This window comes from Mustela putorius, unplaced genomic scaffold, assembly GCF_011764305.1.
Source record: "Mustela putorius furo isolate JIRA1106 unplaced genomic scaffold, ASM1176430v1.1 tig00000145_pilon_pilon_pilon, whole genome shotgun sequence".
NCBI classification, from domain to species: domain Eukaryota; kingdom Metazoa; phylum Chordata; class Mammalia; order Carnivora; family Mustelidae; genus Mustela; species Mustela putorius.
In genome coordinates this window covers 15,264,807-15,280,274 of record NW_025421294.1, presented here as the reverse complement: position 1 = coordinate 15,280,274, position 15,468 = coordinate 15,264,807, and the positions used below count along the sequence as shown (strand labels likewise).

Genomic DNA, 15,468 nt, shown 5'->3' with positions numbered 1-15,468 from the left:
CCCCACCTCTGATTCCCTTTCATTTTTCCTTTCCTTCTCCTAATTTCCTCCATGCTATTCCTTATGTTCCACAAATAAGTGAAACCATGTGATAATCAACTTTTTCTGCATAACTTATTTCATTTAGTGTAATCCCTTCCAGTTCCATCCATGTTGATGCAAAAGTAGGGTAGTCATCATTTCTGAAGGCTGAGTAATATTCCGTCATATATATGGACCACATTTTCTTTATCCATCTGTCTGTTTAAGGGCATCTCTGCTCTTTCCAGGGTTTGGCTATTGTGCATATTGCTGCTCTGAACACTGGGGTGCATGTACCCCTTCTTTCCACTACACCTGTATCTTTGGGGTAAATACCCAATAATGCAACTGCTGGGTCATAGGGTAGCTCCATTTTTAATTTCCCTGTGTTTAAATGCTATCCCAACAAGTCTTTTGAACCTGGCTTCTACTCATTATTTGGGTCTTAACTCAAACGCTGCCTCTTAGAAGAGCCTCCACAGAATGACTGTTTAGTGGAGCAACCTTACCTCCTCACATGGCCACTATCATGTTACCACATTTTATATCCTTTATAACACCTGTCATCATCTGAGATTATCTTATGTCTTTGTCAGTTTGTTTACTAGTCCATCTCACCACTAGAATGTGAACTTCATAACACTGGAGATGTTGGCGAATTTGAGTTCTGCTGTGTTTCCAACACCTGGTGCCCAATACATATTTACTGGATAAATGGTTGAATGAAATCCAATTTTCTCTTTTTTTTCTCAAGATTCATTTACTTATTTATTTATTTTAGAGAGCAGGAGGAGGGGCAGAGAGAGAGGGAGAGAAAGAATCTCAAGTAGACTCTCCACTGAGCTGGGAGCCTGACACAAGGCTCGATCTCACAATCCTGAGATCATAACCTGAGTCAAAACCAAGAGTCAGCCTCTCAACTGACTGAGCAACCCAGGTACCCCTGAAATTCATTTTTCATAGTATTATAAAGGTAGGTATACTCTTCTGAAAAAAAAAGCACTACATAATAAATTAAAAGTAACTATTCTAAAGAAAAAGGCTTGACACTTATTTGAAACCTTGAGCACAAGACCAAGAACCTTCTAACAGTGTCCATGTGCTTAATTATTTAGTCTCAGTTTTTAAATTCCATTAACCAATAATGTGGGCACTAAGTAGAATGAAGCTGAGCCAGCTTATTAGTAATATAAAAAGAAAACAAAAGGCAAGTCATCTTTTCATACACCCAGGCCCCAGCATCAAGGCAATCTAGGGAAGGTTGGCATTTGGGTTTGCCTGAACCAGATGTTTTACAAAGAAAAGCCAATGAACCTCCACTCTTTGCCCAGTGATAGCAAGAGAAGTGGCAAAACCACCTCTTGCTTCTTCCATAGAGGCTGCCATGTTGGGACCACCAGGAACTGCACCCCCTTCCCCGATGCACCCAGATTCTATTGTGGTGTCCTCCACTCAGAGATGGCAGTCCTAGACTATGCTCAGATGCAAGCCTGATCTGTGAGGCCACTTAGCTGATCTCATTCTCTGTGGCAGTGTTGGTTTAGAAGGCATGTGACTCCCATTGAGGCCAAGGGGTATCTAGAGAAATTTTCTAGGGACATCGGGGGGGGGGAAGTCTTTGCTGTTTTGTTTTGTTGAAGCCAAACAACCTTTCATTAGATATTGCTGTGGCTATCTGAGTGTGACACCCACAATGGCAGCGTTGTTTTGGGACAAAGCTGATGTTCCAAGGGCAGCCAGGCAGGAAGATGGCATGCATGCCCCATGCTATACTTTAGCCAGGGAACTAATGAGCTTAGGGGTTCCCTGCCTCAGGTCTTACATGAAAAATTGGATTACCACCATAACCACTGAACTGAAAGGCTCTTTGCTTTTGACCTTGGCCCTTAACCATTTGATACTGACCTGCTGTTAGAAAGAACATGGTATAACCAGGGATTCTGTCCCATTTAGGCAGAAGAGCAGGCCCTTCCAGTGGTCTGGAAGGCCCCTGCTTGGGTTCACCTGCCATCCCCTCTGCTCCCATCTCTCACAGCTTCCTCCTTTGCTCACTCAACTTCAGCCACTGCTAGCTTCATATCTAGTCCTTGAACTTACCAGAGAAGCTCTTGCCTCAGGGCATTTGCACTGGCTGTTACCTCTACCTGAAACTCTCCACCCCCAATATCCAGGACTTGATCTGCATTTTTCACATCATTGGTCAAATGTTATTTTTTGCACCAAGGCTTGATCCTCCTATTTAAAAGAGAAAACCCACACCCCTCCACCCCTACTGATTTATTTTCCTCTACTGCACTTATATCCTTATATTTTATATTCTACTTATTAATCTATTGTTTATCTCCTATGCTATTGAATCTCCAGGGCCTCGAATACCTAGGACACAGTAGGCAAATATCTATTCGTGAGTATTTGTGGAAGTAAGGAAGGGAAAATAATTCTTTTACCCTTCTGGGTATTTTGAAATGAATTTTCTGTTGGCGCCAAAATAATCTTGAGTGATGGATTTCCATTGCAGTGCCTTGTAACCAGTGCCCAGCATTTTGAAGACAGTCAACCATGTTTTAAATTCAGAGTCAGTCCTTCTAGAACAGAGTACCCCTCACCCAAAGCCATCAATCCATATTGTGTAGTGAAAGATGAGAAGTAGAAAAATTGCCTATGATTCAAAAGTTCGCTTTCTGGTCTCCATGAGACCTTGGGCAATTTAAAATTTATCTCTATCTGCCTTAATCTCCTCATCTCTCTGAGGAATATCCTATCCACTATCTGTAATATCTATACTATCTCTTTTATCTCTGTAATGTGGGATTTTTAAGACCTACTCTAGTTATCTCCCCTGGGGGTTATAAGAAAGAAATGACCCATATGTGTTAAAAGCAGGAAAGTGCTGTGTATATTTGTACAGTATTGTTTTGAATGAGCTCTTTTATTCTCTGGAAAGCATTCATTATTGTTGTGTTAATAGTAATACTGATTTTTTTCATTTGGTGACATTTATTACTTACCAAAGGCTATATTCATTCAATAAGTATTCACTGAGTCCCTACGCGATACCAGGCTACTTTCCCAGGAGCGTTCAAACACCAACTGAGGTCAGACAGGTGTATTACCGGGGAAAGTGGTTAAAATTTCGGAGCCTCAATTATCTCCACTGTAAAATGAGGGTAAGTTGCCTGGGCATTGTTGTGACATTGTTGAAATGGGATAATATACTGAAAGTTATTATTATAAAATCTGGCTTAGTGAAGTCTGATTAAATAGAATTATCTTTTTTATTACTTTACCATGGCCAGGCCTTATATAGTATTTTCAAAGATCTTATTAACAAAGCCTCTCAACATCATCCCAAGATAGCCCAGAAAAGATGAGTAATTAGTCCAAAGGACTAGATGAGCCCTACCTAAACTAGGGTCTGTATGCCTAAAAGAGCCTGACTAATTCCTATTCCTTCTTTAGGTCTCAGATTGGCTGCCAGCTACTCCAGTGAGCTTTCCTTCTCTTTCCTCTACCCCACTGTGGGTTGGGTTGTGTGACCTCACTCTTTTTCTAGCACTTTCCGTACTCACACTGGATTGTCATTGACAACTACTTGTTGAGATCTCTCCAGGAGAGTATAAACTGCTTAAAGGGGGGGTGGGGAGAACAACAGTGTAACAGTGTCTTGTTCACTCAGCCACACATAGTAGTAGGTACTCTATAAATATTTGTTTTTTAAATACATTTCATGTGGTTGGCATTCGGGCATGGGTGAAATAAACAGCCATAAAACCTTTTCACATTTTTGGCCTGGAGCACGTTTCATTACCTAATGCTTACAAAGAGAGCAGGATGTTTGACTTTTGTCCTGAGCAGAGTGCCTCCCCTCCCCTACAGAGCCTCGCAAGCTTCCTGGGAGCCCACTAGGCAACCCAGGCTGCCTTCAGAGAACCACAAGACTGCAGCTCTCTGCACCAAGATGGCTTCCATCACAGCTGAGAAAAGTGCTTTCATCTTGTGGTAACTTGTTCATAATCAGACCAGTTTTGCTTCAATGGATTGGAGCCCTGCCCAAAATAAAGTTACTTAGGAAATCCCCTTGTGGGCTATAGATGCATAGAGGAGATCCAAGCTTCCTTCTGACACATAGATTTTTACTTCCTTCAGTGAAGGTTTTTACTCCCTTCAGTGCCTGGGGCAGACCTAGGGTATGCAGTAACCTTGTATTTGCTGGCATTCTGGTTTCTTTTAAGAGCACTCCAAACATGCTCAGATGTCTCTCTCTCTCTCTCTCTCCCTTCTGATATAAGCAAAAAAGGACTAGAATTTCTCAGTGGATCTCTTGGATCAACCCATGTTAGAATTATTGGGGATGCCTGTGAGTTTTTTTTATTCCATCCCAGCTGCTGGGAATCAGAATCTCTAGGGGTAGGACCTAGAAATATGCTTTTTAGCACCCTCCCAGATTATCTGCATGCACAATGAGGTTTGAAAATCATTCAGTCACCTAAGGTCACTAGCTGGGTAGCTGAACCCAGTTTCAGATTAGTGCCTGATGAATAGTCTTATGTTGGTGGCCTGGCCTGGTCGATCCAGAAAGCTTTGGTCCAAACCAACAACCCTTCCTCCTGAAACTAGAGTTCTTACCACAGCCTTCACTACACCCTGTCTCCAGGAGCAGGAGAAGCAAGCAAGCAAGGCTCCATTTTCTACCTCTTAGGCTCAGATCTGTGGCGTAACATTCTAATCACTCTATGCCTTATAGGTTGCACAGACAGTTAAGAAAGGTTATTTGTCAGTCACTGACTTCTCTCTATAAAACGAGAAGGTCACAGTCTTTACACTGCTTTGAGACAGCCCAATCAGAGTTATTTATTTATTTACTTACAACAGCAGAAACTCACAATCCCTGAAGGGAAACTGAAAGATTCCCCAGATCCCTGCATTTCTCAGGGCAAAGAGCAGACGCTCCCTGCAAACGTGTTAGGTGGAGGACTTCCCTTTGCAAGGAAGCCACCCACTAGCATCAGCTTTTTGTTGAGGGTCTATGGCACACGCCTCATGGGAGCAGCCAGATTGGTATTTTTCTCTCATTAGAAAATGGAATCGATAGAATGCCTCATCCATTTCCCTATGTGAGCCCCATCTTTTTGGAGGGAGGGGAAGGAGAGAAGGTTATGCCTGTGGAGCACATCAGAATGGGTATCATGGTTATCATGGTTATCGCCCAACAGTAAGGGGGAATGACCCATATGGACAGATACTGCAGAACTGCAGGTTGAGGAACAAACAAAATACCCTAGAATCATAGCATCAGGAGAAAGACGGCCACAGAAATCCCATCAGATAATTCTGATCTCTTCCCCACAGAATCATGTGCCAAATCTGAAGACACCATCTCAAGTCCAGAGTAAGCAGTTTCCACCCCCGAAAGTGCCCCTGTGACAACACCGGGGAGAATGCCTCATGATGAAATCGGATGTGTAATGTACATGCTGTACAAATCGGATACAAGAACAACACATGCTGAACCCCTCAATGTGTAAGTGTCTTACAAGGACTTCACTAAGTGAACGGGCTTAGAAGTCACCTTAACCCTAGCAAAACAGGGGAAGCTTTAGACCACTGACGATTGTGGGATGCATGATGTATGTGAGGCCATCCAGGACAGTGGGTCCAAAGACCACAGATCTGCTGATGCCTCCCTCATTTCAGTCTTGCCTCCAACTCCCATTCTCTCTCTGAAGAGCCACACTCATGGATACAACTTTCTTCTTGACATCTACCCCCCGAGTGTCTTACAAACATTTCATGCTGAATATGTGCAAAATGAAGCTCATAATTTTTCTCCCTCGGGGAGGTCAGGACATGCTGGTCCAAAATATGCTGCTTTGGTATATTGACTATTTTGAACTAAAGGGTTTAAAAAATAGTATATGTAGGGAGCGCTTTGACAGAATTCCCCTTATCTGTCTACAGACAGAGTCTCCAAAAGGAACTCAGCTGTCACAAATCCTCTCTCTGGAAGTTTCATCAACCAGGGAAGATGGACTCTTATTCTGGGAAAGACTAGAGCAGACACCACCCCTGGACAAACTAGGCCACAAGCTATCACACCTGCCATGTATTGTTTAAAAGGCCCGTTCCTATTTCCTAAAAGTCATTTTCTTTCCTCTAAGAGGAGTACCTCTCTCCTTCCTTCTGCTGTTCAGATGATGTATGAAAGCTCATATCTCAGTGTCTTTCTGCATATTCGTGTTTTTCCTGTGATGTCTCCATGTACATAACATTGACAACAATTTTGTGTATGCTTTCTCCTATTAATCTGCCTATTGCCAGTCTGTCTCACAGACTGAGCTATTGAACCTCAGAGTTGGGAAGAGAATGTCTTTCTTTCTCCACACCCCAAACATGTTTTCTTTCCAGGTTTCCTAGGCTCTGCAACGGGTGCCCAGACACCATCCAGTCACTCGAGGCCAAAACCTGGGAGCCATCTTAGTTCCTTATGATATCCCTCCCCAAAAATCCAGTCCATGATCTCCAAAATACGTCTGGAATCTCTTCTCTTCTCATTGTCTGTACCTTCTCTTCTCTAATAAAGTCATGCTGTCTCTCAATGGAATTCTAAGAATTTATTAAAATAGTATCAATTTAGTCCTTAAACTCCTTCAAGGACAAAGAATCCCATTATTCTCAAAATAAAATCCAGACTCTGTGAGGTGACCTAAAAGGTCCTGTGATCAAGCCCTGTCCTACCTCCTTGGTAGGTTGCCCACGACCACAGCTTTCTCTCACCCAGCTCCTGTCACATTGAGTGGGCACTCCTTTGTGTTTTGAAACATCGTTTTTTCGATGGTGCTGGGCCTACATGAGTACTTGTTTTATTAATTCCTACAGTGACCAAGGCATGGTTCTTTGAACACTGGCCCATTCCATTCCTTCAGAGCTTGGCTCAGGTGCGACCTCCTCAAAGAGACTTTTCCTGGCTCCCTGTACTGAGTGATTTCCTCCACAACTCTCTCAAGCCACCTGTTTACATCCTTCCTAGTGTTCATCAAAACCTCAGGTGATCTTTTGGTTTTATACATTTCTTACTGGTTAAGTCTTTCATTATAAAATATTTTTCTTCTTACCTGTACATCATATAAATAATTAGATATTTTAAACAACACAGCATATAGGAAATGGAGGTATATCCCAATGATATAATCATAGTAACTAATCATAATTACTGAACATTTTCTATGTGCTGTGTTGTTTAAAATATCTAATTATATTCTAGAAACTATTCCTCAGCTAGATGTTTTTAATCTCAATTTTCCATATTAGGAATGGAATAATGAAAAATCTGAGATAACTTGGTCTTTGACAAGAAGAAGCAAGGCCAAAATTTAACCAGGTATTTTATTGTAAAACATAGACTCTTCATCAGGCTACTATGTAAGTTTGCCTGCACAAATGTAGGGTAGCTATTAAGCATGTTCATAGCAGTGTTATTATAAACACTGAATGACAATTGAGGAACATAAATTAGGGCATATCTACTGTTCATAATATGAAATATGGTCACTATATATCGTTAAGTTAAAATATCTATTAATAATAATATAATAAAATATCTATTAATAAAATAGTATTTCCATTAAGACCTTTTTGGTTATATATATGTATGTATGTATGTATGTGTGTGTGTATATACATATTTTGTTCATTATAAATTGAATTACCCAGTCCCTTTGCAGTTTCTGGCACATGGCACTTGTTTGTTGACTGAATTAATTGACAAATGTACATAGCCCAGAAACTAGAAAAAATATGCCACAAACTTTAGCAGTATTGATCTGTGGATTGTGAGAATATGAATGAAATTTCATATTGTTTTTTAGTTTTATTTCAAATTCTCTAGACTGAGAACATACATTCTAGTAATATAAAAGGGAAAGAATCAATGTCGTATTTTAAAAAATTGTTTAGGTTCTATCTTGAATGACTTCTTCCCATTAAGTCTATCTTTGTACCCCAAAAATATGAGATTTCTACTTCTTTTATATTCAAAGCACTTTAGTCTTGAGTCAAAGCACTTTTAGCTCACTTTGCCTTGTATTACTTTTACTGATATGATGCCTAATTCTTACGTACCGATTCCTCTCCCCCCATAAATGGTGCATTCCTTGAGAATTTGAACTATATTTTATTTATCTTTATTACCCTTTCATTTTCTAGGGCTGTGCTATGGATATAATAAAAACTCACTCAATGTTTAGTGTTTGGCTCATAGTATTATTTATCCACTATCCTACTGAATAATTTGGAATATGAAAAATACTAGCCTATTAGCAGTTACCTAAGATACATATTTAATTAAATTAGCAATAACAGTGCCATGCTGAGCCATATTAGAACCTGAAGTAAAGGAAAAATAAATCAGTAATGCTGTTTCTGTCTTTATGTAATATTTTGATACTTTATTTATCATGAATTTTTTGTATTAGTTCAGTTTTCAAAAATATTGCATTAAAGTATTTATCTTTATTTCTATCACTTCACCTAGCCTCTGCCCTACTTTTATAATACAGTATTAGCAGGTTATGCAATCTGAGCATCTTATAGCAATCTAGATACTGTATGTATTATATGTATATTTATACTATATACATATAGAATTATATATAAAAATACACATGACAGGTATATATGTGTTGTGTGTGTCTCTGTGTGTGTATATCTATCTACCTATATGATATATCTACGCATAACTTTATTCAGCTAGCACTCACTGCCATTCTAATGGCTGTCTGTATTAACTCCATTTTGCATACAAAGAGACTTAAGCACAGAGACATTAAGTGACTTTGCCAAGGTACCAGCTAGAAGAATTTACCAAACTCAGCACCGAAAGAACAAATAATCCAATCAAGAAATGGGCAGAAAACATGAACAGACATTTCTCCAAAGAAGACAAATAAATGGCCAACATATGAAAAAATACTCAGTCACTCTGCATCAGGAAAATACAAATCAAAACCACAATGAGATATCTCTTCACACCAGTCAGAATGGCTTAAATTAGCGAGTCAAGAAATGACAAGGTGCAGGGTGGTCCAGTCAGTTAAGTGTCTTGCCTTCAGCTCAGGTCACAAATCCCAGGGTTCTAGGATCCAGTCCCACATCTGGTCCCTGCTCCACAGGGAGCCTGCTTCTCCCTCTCCCCTGCCCCTCCCCCTGCTCATACTCCCTCTCTCTCTTCCTGCCAAATAAGTAAATAAAAACTAAAGAAGAAGGAGGAGGAGGAGGAGAAGGAGGAGGGTGGGGAATGGGGAGGGAGAGGAGCGGGAGAAGAAAAGCAGGGGAGGAGGAGGAGAAAAGACAGATGCTGGTGCGGAGAAAGGGAAATCCTCTTACACTGTTGGTGGGAATGCAAGCTGGTGCAGCCACTCTGGAGAACAGTATCGAGGTGCCTCATAAAACTGAAAATAGAGCTACCCTATGACCCACAATTGCCCTACTGGGTATTTACCCCAAAGATACAAATGTAGTGACCTGAAGGGGCACCTGCACCCCAGTGTTTATAGCAACAATGCCTACAATAGCCAGACTATGGAAAGAGCCCAGATGTCCATCAACAGCTGAATGGATAAAGAAGACGACATGGTATATATATATATTTAAAAAAAAAAGAAGACATGGTATATATATAATATATATATCATATATGTGTGTTAGTATCCAATCTGATTCTCCTCTTAAAAAATATTTATTGCTTTCTTCACCATTTGAAGTGGTTTTTCCTGACAAAAGTTGGCAGTGAGTATCATTCTGACTCAATGAACAGTTAGTTTAAGTATGCTACTTACTCATTATGGACAACCATGGCAACCATGTGAGCCCATCCTCGGTTCACCTACATCCAGGATGATCATCTAAGAGCTTGCATGGAAAATGCAGATTCCTGGGCCTTCCTCCAAACCACTAAGTAAGAACCAGTCTTCAGAACAATGTTTAAAGAGCTGAGGTTTTCCCATCCCACAGACTGGGTTGAAACCTAACTCAGCCATTTATTAGCTCTAGAGCCTTTGGCAAAGAACTTGGTCTTGTGTGTGTCTCTGTAGCTTCAGTATCCTCATAGGTAAAGTGGGAATAAAAAATACCTACCTCTCATAAGGTTTCCATGAGGACTGTATTAGAATGAAGGTCTAATTATAATGATACTTATCACAGTTTATAAATACAGAGTACTTTCAGACTGTCAGGCACTGTAGTAAATGCTGTACCTACATTACCTTATTAATTCTCCCAAGCACTTAGCAGGGTCCTCACCACACAGTGAGTACTCAAGAGCTAGAGCCTGAGTAGCCACACAGATCATTGTAATTGGTGGGGGGCCAGTCACAAACACAAGATTTAGGTCCAGAGGCTGAGAGATGGATAATCCAGAACAGGTCAGCCAGGCTGGTGGTCCCCAAAGTCAGCCTACTGCATCAGAATCATCTGGGCAAGCTCATTAAAACACATGGTCCTTGAACTTCTAACTCAGTAGCTCTTGGGGGACCTGGAAGTCTCTATTGTTTAAAAAGCAGAAAAGATGGGGTGCCTGCATGGCTCAGTGGGTTAAAGGCTCTGTCTTTAGCTCAGGTCATGATCCAGAGATCCTGGGATCGAGCCCCACATCGGGCTCTCTGCTCAGTGGGGAGCCTGCTTCCTCCTCTGTCTCTGCCTGCCTCTCTGCCTACTTGTGATCTCTCTCTCTCTCTCTCTCTCTCTCTCTGTCAAATAAATAAATAAATAAATCTTTTAAAAAATAAAAAAAAAATATTTTGAATTGTGGTCAAGATTTAAAGCCATTGGTTAACTTGAGCTGCAGATTTCTTGAAATTCCTGAAGTGAGGGCATAAGTAATTTTTTTCTCCTTGCCTTTTTCATCTACAAGGCCTAGGACAAGGCTGCCACATAGAAGTGCTCAGAAATATTTTGGATCCTATGAGCATAAAATGGGCCTAACAAAGCCTGTTTTATCTGCTTCCCAGGGGCTTTATGAGAAGTGTTTGTAAAGCTCCAGTCTATAGTGCACCTAAGAAATAGAAGATGTCATAGAGTAGTGTAACTTTACAGATTTAGTTATTAACTTCTTTTATTATGCCTTCTCTTACCCTTTTAACAGAAATCATTTGGTTTGGAGGTATTCCGCATTACAGTGGGTTTCTAAAAATAAAGTATAGCAAAATTACAGATAAAACACCTCCTCCAAATTACTCAAAATAATTTTTACTCAGAATTAAAATGCTACAGAAGGAGCCAAAATTCCATATGCATATAGGCATATTAGTTTCCATATTGAAGTTCAACCCTGTCAACTCTTCACTGCCTCATTCACTTCTCTTAGCTTTAGACCCATCTTACAGTACATCGGTTAACCGTACCTACAGTCTGTTTCAGACGCCCCCATTGTGTTCCACTAGAACAGCAAGCCCTCCAAGGACACCCAGTGGGGCCATTCTAGCTCCTTCCAGTTGCCTATTATTCAGCTATTTTCAAATGCAGATATCCTTTGGGAGAGTTCTGGAAGTCTCCAAGCTCAGGCTTATGAGGGAAGAGAGCGAAAAGATGGAGAAACAAGTTCTTCAGGACGAGGGAAACGGAGGCATTATCCCAAGTAAAAAGCTTACAATAGGAAAATCTCCTAAGAGTCAGGAAGGCAGTCATATGCTGATCCTGGGACTCAGTGTAGACACAGCTCCTAAGACTAGACTTGAATTCTTCACTCTCCCTGTGGGCTTCCTCTACCGAGAAGCAAGTGATCTTCAACAGAGAATGGAAGGAAGAGATTAACCTCTGACCATGTGGCCATGCTTGGCCTCACAGTCCTCCAGAGCTGACAGACAGTCCTGAAACATGACTTGCCTGAGTATAGCCTTTCTCTCTGCCCAAACCTGTCTCGCTGAAAGTTCACTTCAGTTCATTGGTGGGAACAAAATAAGCTTTAAAAGAATAAAAGGGTAGAAAGAAATCATTAAATCTATTTCTAGCCCAGAAGGCTATTCCGGGATGTGTGGGACCTTACATTCATGGACACACAGATGAATGTTTTCAAATCTGAAACCAGCACAAACCCCCAAGGAGGCAAGAAAAGGAGGGGAGGAAACTTCTCCTACCTTCTGTGGCTCCAATCTCGATGGTGCCTTTCACTTGGCTGAAGCACCATAGTGTGTCCTGGGTGAGCGTCCCAATTCCTGAAAGCAACACAAGGAGACACATCAGCTTAGGTTAGAGTTCCCTGTTGTCCTTAACAGGTCAACAGGGAGGGAGACACATTTCTAAAAGGAGGCTTGCCCACCGGGTATCATCCCGTTGGAGAGGAGACCCTAACGAGCACTGGGAGAAGGGCCGGTCTGCGAGAAGCAGCACGTCCTGCTGTGAATCACGGCTCTGTCCCCTCCATCTGACCACGCCACCACCGGGACTATGGAGCAATCGGAGTTGGTCCCTTCTGCCCCTGGCAGCATCCTAGCGCAGGCCTGCAGTCACACCCTGTGTGACTGCCCCTTTTCATGGGAATACTAATGCTTTCGATTGTTTTCCTTCTGTGGTGGTAGGGAGGAGAAAGAGGCAGTTCGTTAGGGGAGAGAAGAAAAGAAAGACAACTTTTTTTTTTTTTTTTAAACTGGTTTCCCAGCTTGCCCAGCTGAATGGCCAGTAAGGGGTCAGACACTCAGAACTTGCATCTCTCTTGTTCACTTCTTGACTGCTTGCCAAAGTCCGAGCTGACTGCAGAGGAGAGGAAAGCAAAAACAGGTTAGGGATGGGGGCAGGGGGCTGACAGCACTGTGGAGTCAGTGCTGACAAATGTGACCTACTTTGTTGCATGGGGATTTCTGTCTCAAATGGGAACTGAACCTTTGGTGAGGGAGGGGTTAAATTCTCCGGCTCTTCTGGCTTCCGGTTTCTACAAATGTATGTATACAATTTGAATGCATATGCTAATATATCTACAAATACATTTATTAATGTATGTATTCAAGTCAGAACATCAAGTCCTTTTCAGAGGACTTCTCAATTGCTGTGGTGTCAGTTCACCTTCTCGACAGCCTGGTTGATCCCATCAGTTCGACTAGGTTTTAAAGTTAAGAGGAATATTTCAACATCAAATTGGGGGAAAGGCTATCAATTTAAGAATGATTATATGAATAGGGGGAAAAAAAAAAGTATCAAAGCCAAACTGACCTTTTCAAAATGCACACAGAACTAGAACTCAGTAGCCATCCCCAGTGTCAGCGGCAGAATTTCCCTGAACTGAAACCTTCATGTGAAAGGGGGCCTGGGCCCCACGTGCTTTTCTCACTGGGGGTGACCTCACCTTTGAAGGAGGCTGCATAGGGTCGCTATTAAGAGCACACATGTGGGGCGCTTGGTGGCTACATTGGTTAAGTATCTCCCTTCAGCTCAGGTCATGTTCTCAGGGTCCTGGTTTCGAGCCCCTCATCAGGCTCCCTGCTCAGTGGGACTCTGCTTCTCCTCTGCCCTCCCCATTCATTCTCTCTCTCTCTCAAATAAATAAAATGTTTGAGACTCTCTCTCACCCTCTCCCCCCCCCCGTCAAATATATGCATCTTTTTTTAAAAGTGCTTAACCCAATCAAGCAACTTAATAAATGATATTATTATTGACAAAGATCCTAAACTGTTCAACAGTAAAAAAGAAGAATATTTGCTCAGCAATTTTCAGTTAGTTATTACAAGTCAAGTACGGTACTAAGCACTTTGCATAGATGATCCCCTTCTTACCCATTTTACAGGTAAAGAAACACAGACCCAGGAAGTGTCGGTAACTCATCCAAGGTCATACCTAGGACACAGCAGAGCTGGGATTTCCACCCAGGCTGTCTGAAGCCCAGTTTCCCCGTGTGCTGAGCTCAGCCTGCCCATTTAACAGGGTTCTGAGACCCAGAGAGCCTGCGCAACTTAAAATGTAGTCGCAATTGGAGGGCTGAGCTGGAACCCAGTATCCCATGTCAGTTATCGAAATCCCTATGTCTCCTTGAAGGCTACACAGGACTAAAATGTCCCAATAAGATTATCAGCTAGGAGAGAGAAAGGTAGGAATTTGGCAGCATTTGTTAGAGTCTATTGCTGATCACTTCTTGCATGTCTACCGCTAGCCTTGGATTTCAGCATCAGGTATGCTCTGGTAAGTTCTTACTCTTCCTGTGAGCTCTCACTAGCCCTGTCTCAACTGCCAGTTCTGCAGGTGAAGCTGTGATGACCTCAGTTCTAAGGGTCTTCCTGATGTTTGTCCTGGCACAGTTCCTGTATCACTAGTTATAACTCTGGGTGCAGGCACTGTACTCATCATAAAGCCTGCACAGTAAGCAGACACACACCCCCCTTTAAGCAGACTGAGATGAGTCTCTGTATAGGGATTCTCATTGCTTCAGGGAATTTTAGCTTTAGAAGGAAACTTGCCTATGCATCGAACTAACTTATTTCACATTTGAAAAATCAAGTTATAGAAAATTACCAACTTGCTATGAGTCACAGAGGAATCATGTGACCAATTTGCTGCCCATGACAGCTCTGACCATCACCCTGACATAGGCTGCCTGGGCTGGTGAGTTCCGTTGATTAGAGCTCAACTGATTAATTTGAGAAATCAAGGCAGCCAAAGCTTTTGTCGGTTTTCTTGTCCAGGGCAGTATTTGATTGGACCCAGTTTCTGTCTCCCACCAAGATCATGTCCAAATGATGCCATCAATGATCTCAAGAGAGTTTGGACTGTGCCATCTCTTCCTAAAAGTGCCAAAGAGCAGGTGAAAACTCAAATGTCAAATGGGTTAGGATGTACATGTGAAAAGCTGGCCAAGAGTAGGGTACTCAGAGGAGTGGACATGAATCAGTGATCAGCTCTGGAAGGGTGGAATGGTAGACATGGAGGACCCAAGCCTTGTCTAAAGGGAGCAGCAGCTACTCAGATCCAGCTGAAAACTGCCATGGAGGATTCCAGCCTAGTTTTATCTAATTGGCTTTTTCCAAGAGAAGCCGTAAATCAAGATTATTATGTGAAAACTCCAAATTTTTAAATGGTGTCAATCAATTAAAATTAGAACATTATGCGGCTCATACAACACAGGGCAAACACATCACATCTGCAGGCTGAATATGGTCTTTGTGCCACCAATTTGCAAACCTCTGGCTAGAATATGTGAGCCAAAAGACACTTTAGAGAATACATTGCCCATCTTTACCATTTGGCATATCAGGAAGCAAAGCCCCAAAACAAGAAAGAACTCCCAACATGGTAGAGTTATTTTATCTGCAGACTTAGGACACAAAGATGACAATTCTAATTCTTATACCAGATTTCCTTTTACCTCCAAGCTACCACCCATGGTGATGGTTTGGTGAGATTTCTGTCTAGATTTAATGAATGCTCTTCAGGGAAGTGTATTTGATTGCTAAGGTGGATGACCGAAAGAAT

At 41.7% G+C, this 15,468-nt stretch overlaps 1 protein-coding gene across 2 annotated transcripts in view; it reads right to left on the bottom strand.

Moving 5' to 3' along the window:
- The window catches only part of PPP2R2B (protein phosphatase 2 regulatory subunit Bbeta), a 448,554-nt gene extending 436,045 nt beyond the window's left edge, over positions 1-12,509 (bottom strand). The window contains exons 1-2 of one of the 2 annotated variants that reach the window (XM_004744688.3): positions 12,332-12,509; positions 12,150-12,227 (exon numbers count right to left, since the gene is read on the bottom strand). In XM_004744688.3, the coding sequence (XP_004744745.1) occupies positions 12,150-12,227; positions 12,332-12,341 (88 nt within the window). In that variant the 5' untranslated portion in view covers positions 12,342-12,509. The remainder of the gene's footprint in view (positions 1-12,149; positions 12,228-12,331) is intronic. The other variant, XM_004744682.3, reaches the window with a different exon arrangement.
- Positions 12,510-15,468: the final 2,959 nt, after the last annotated feature.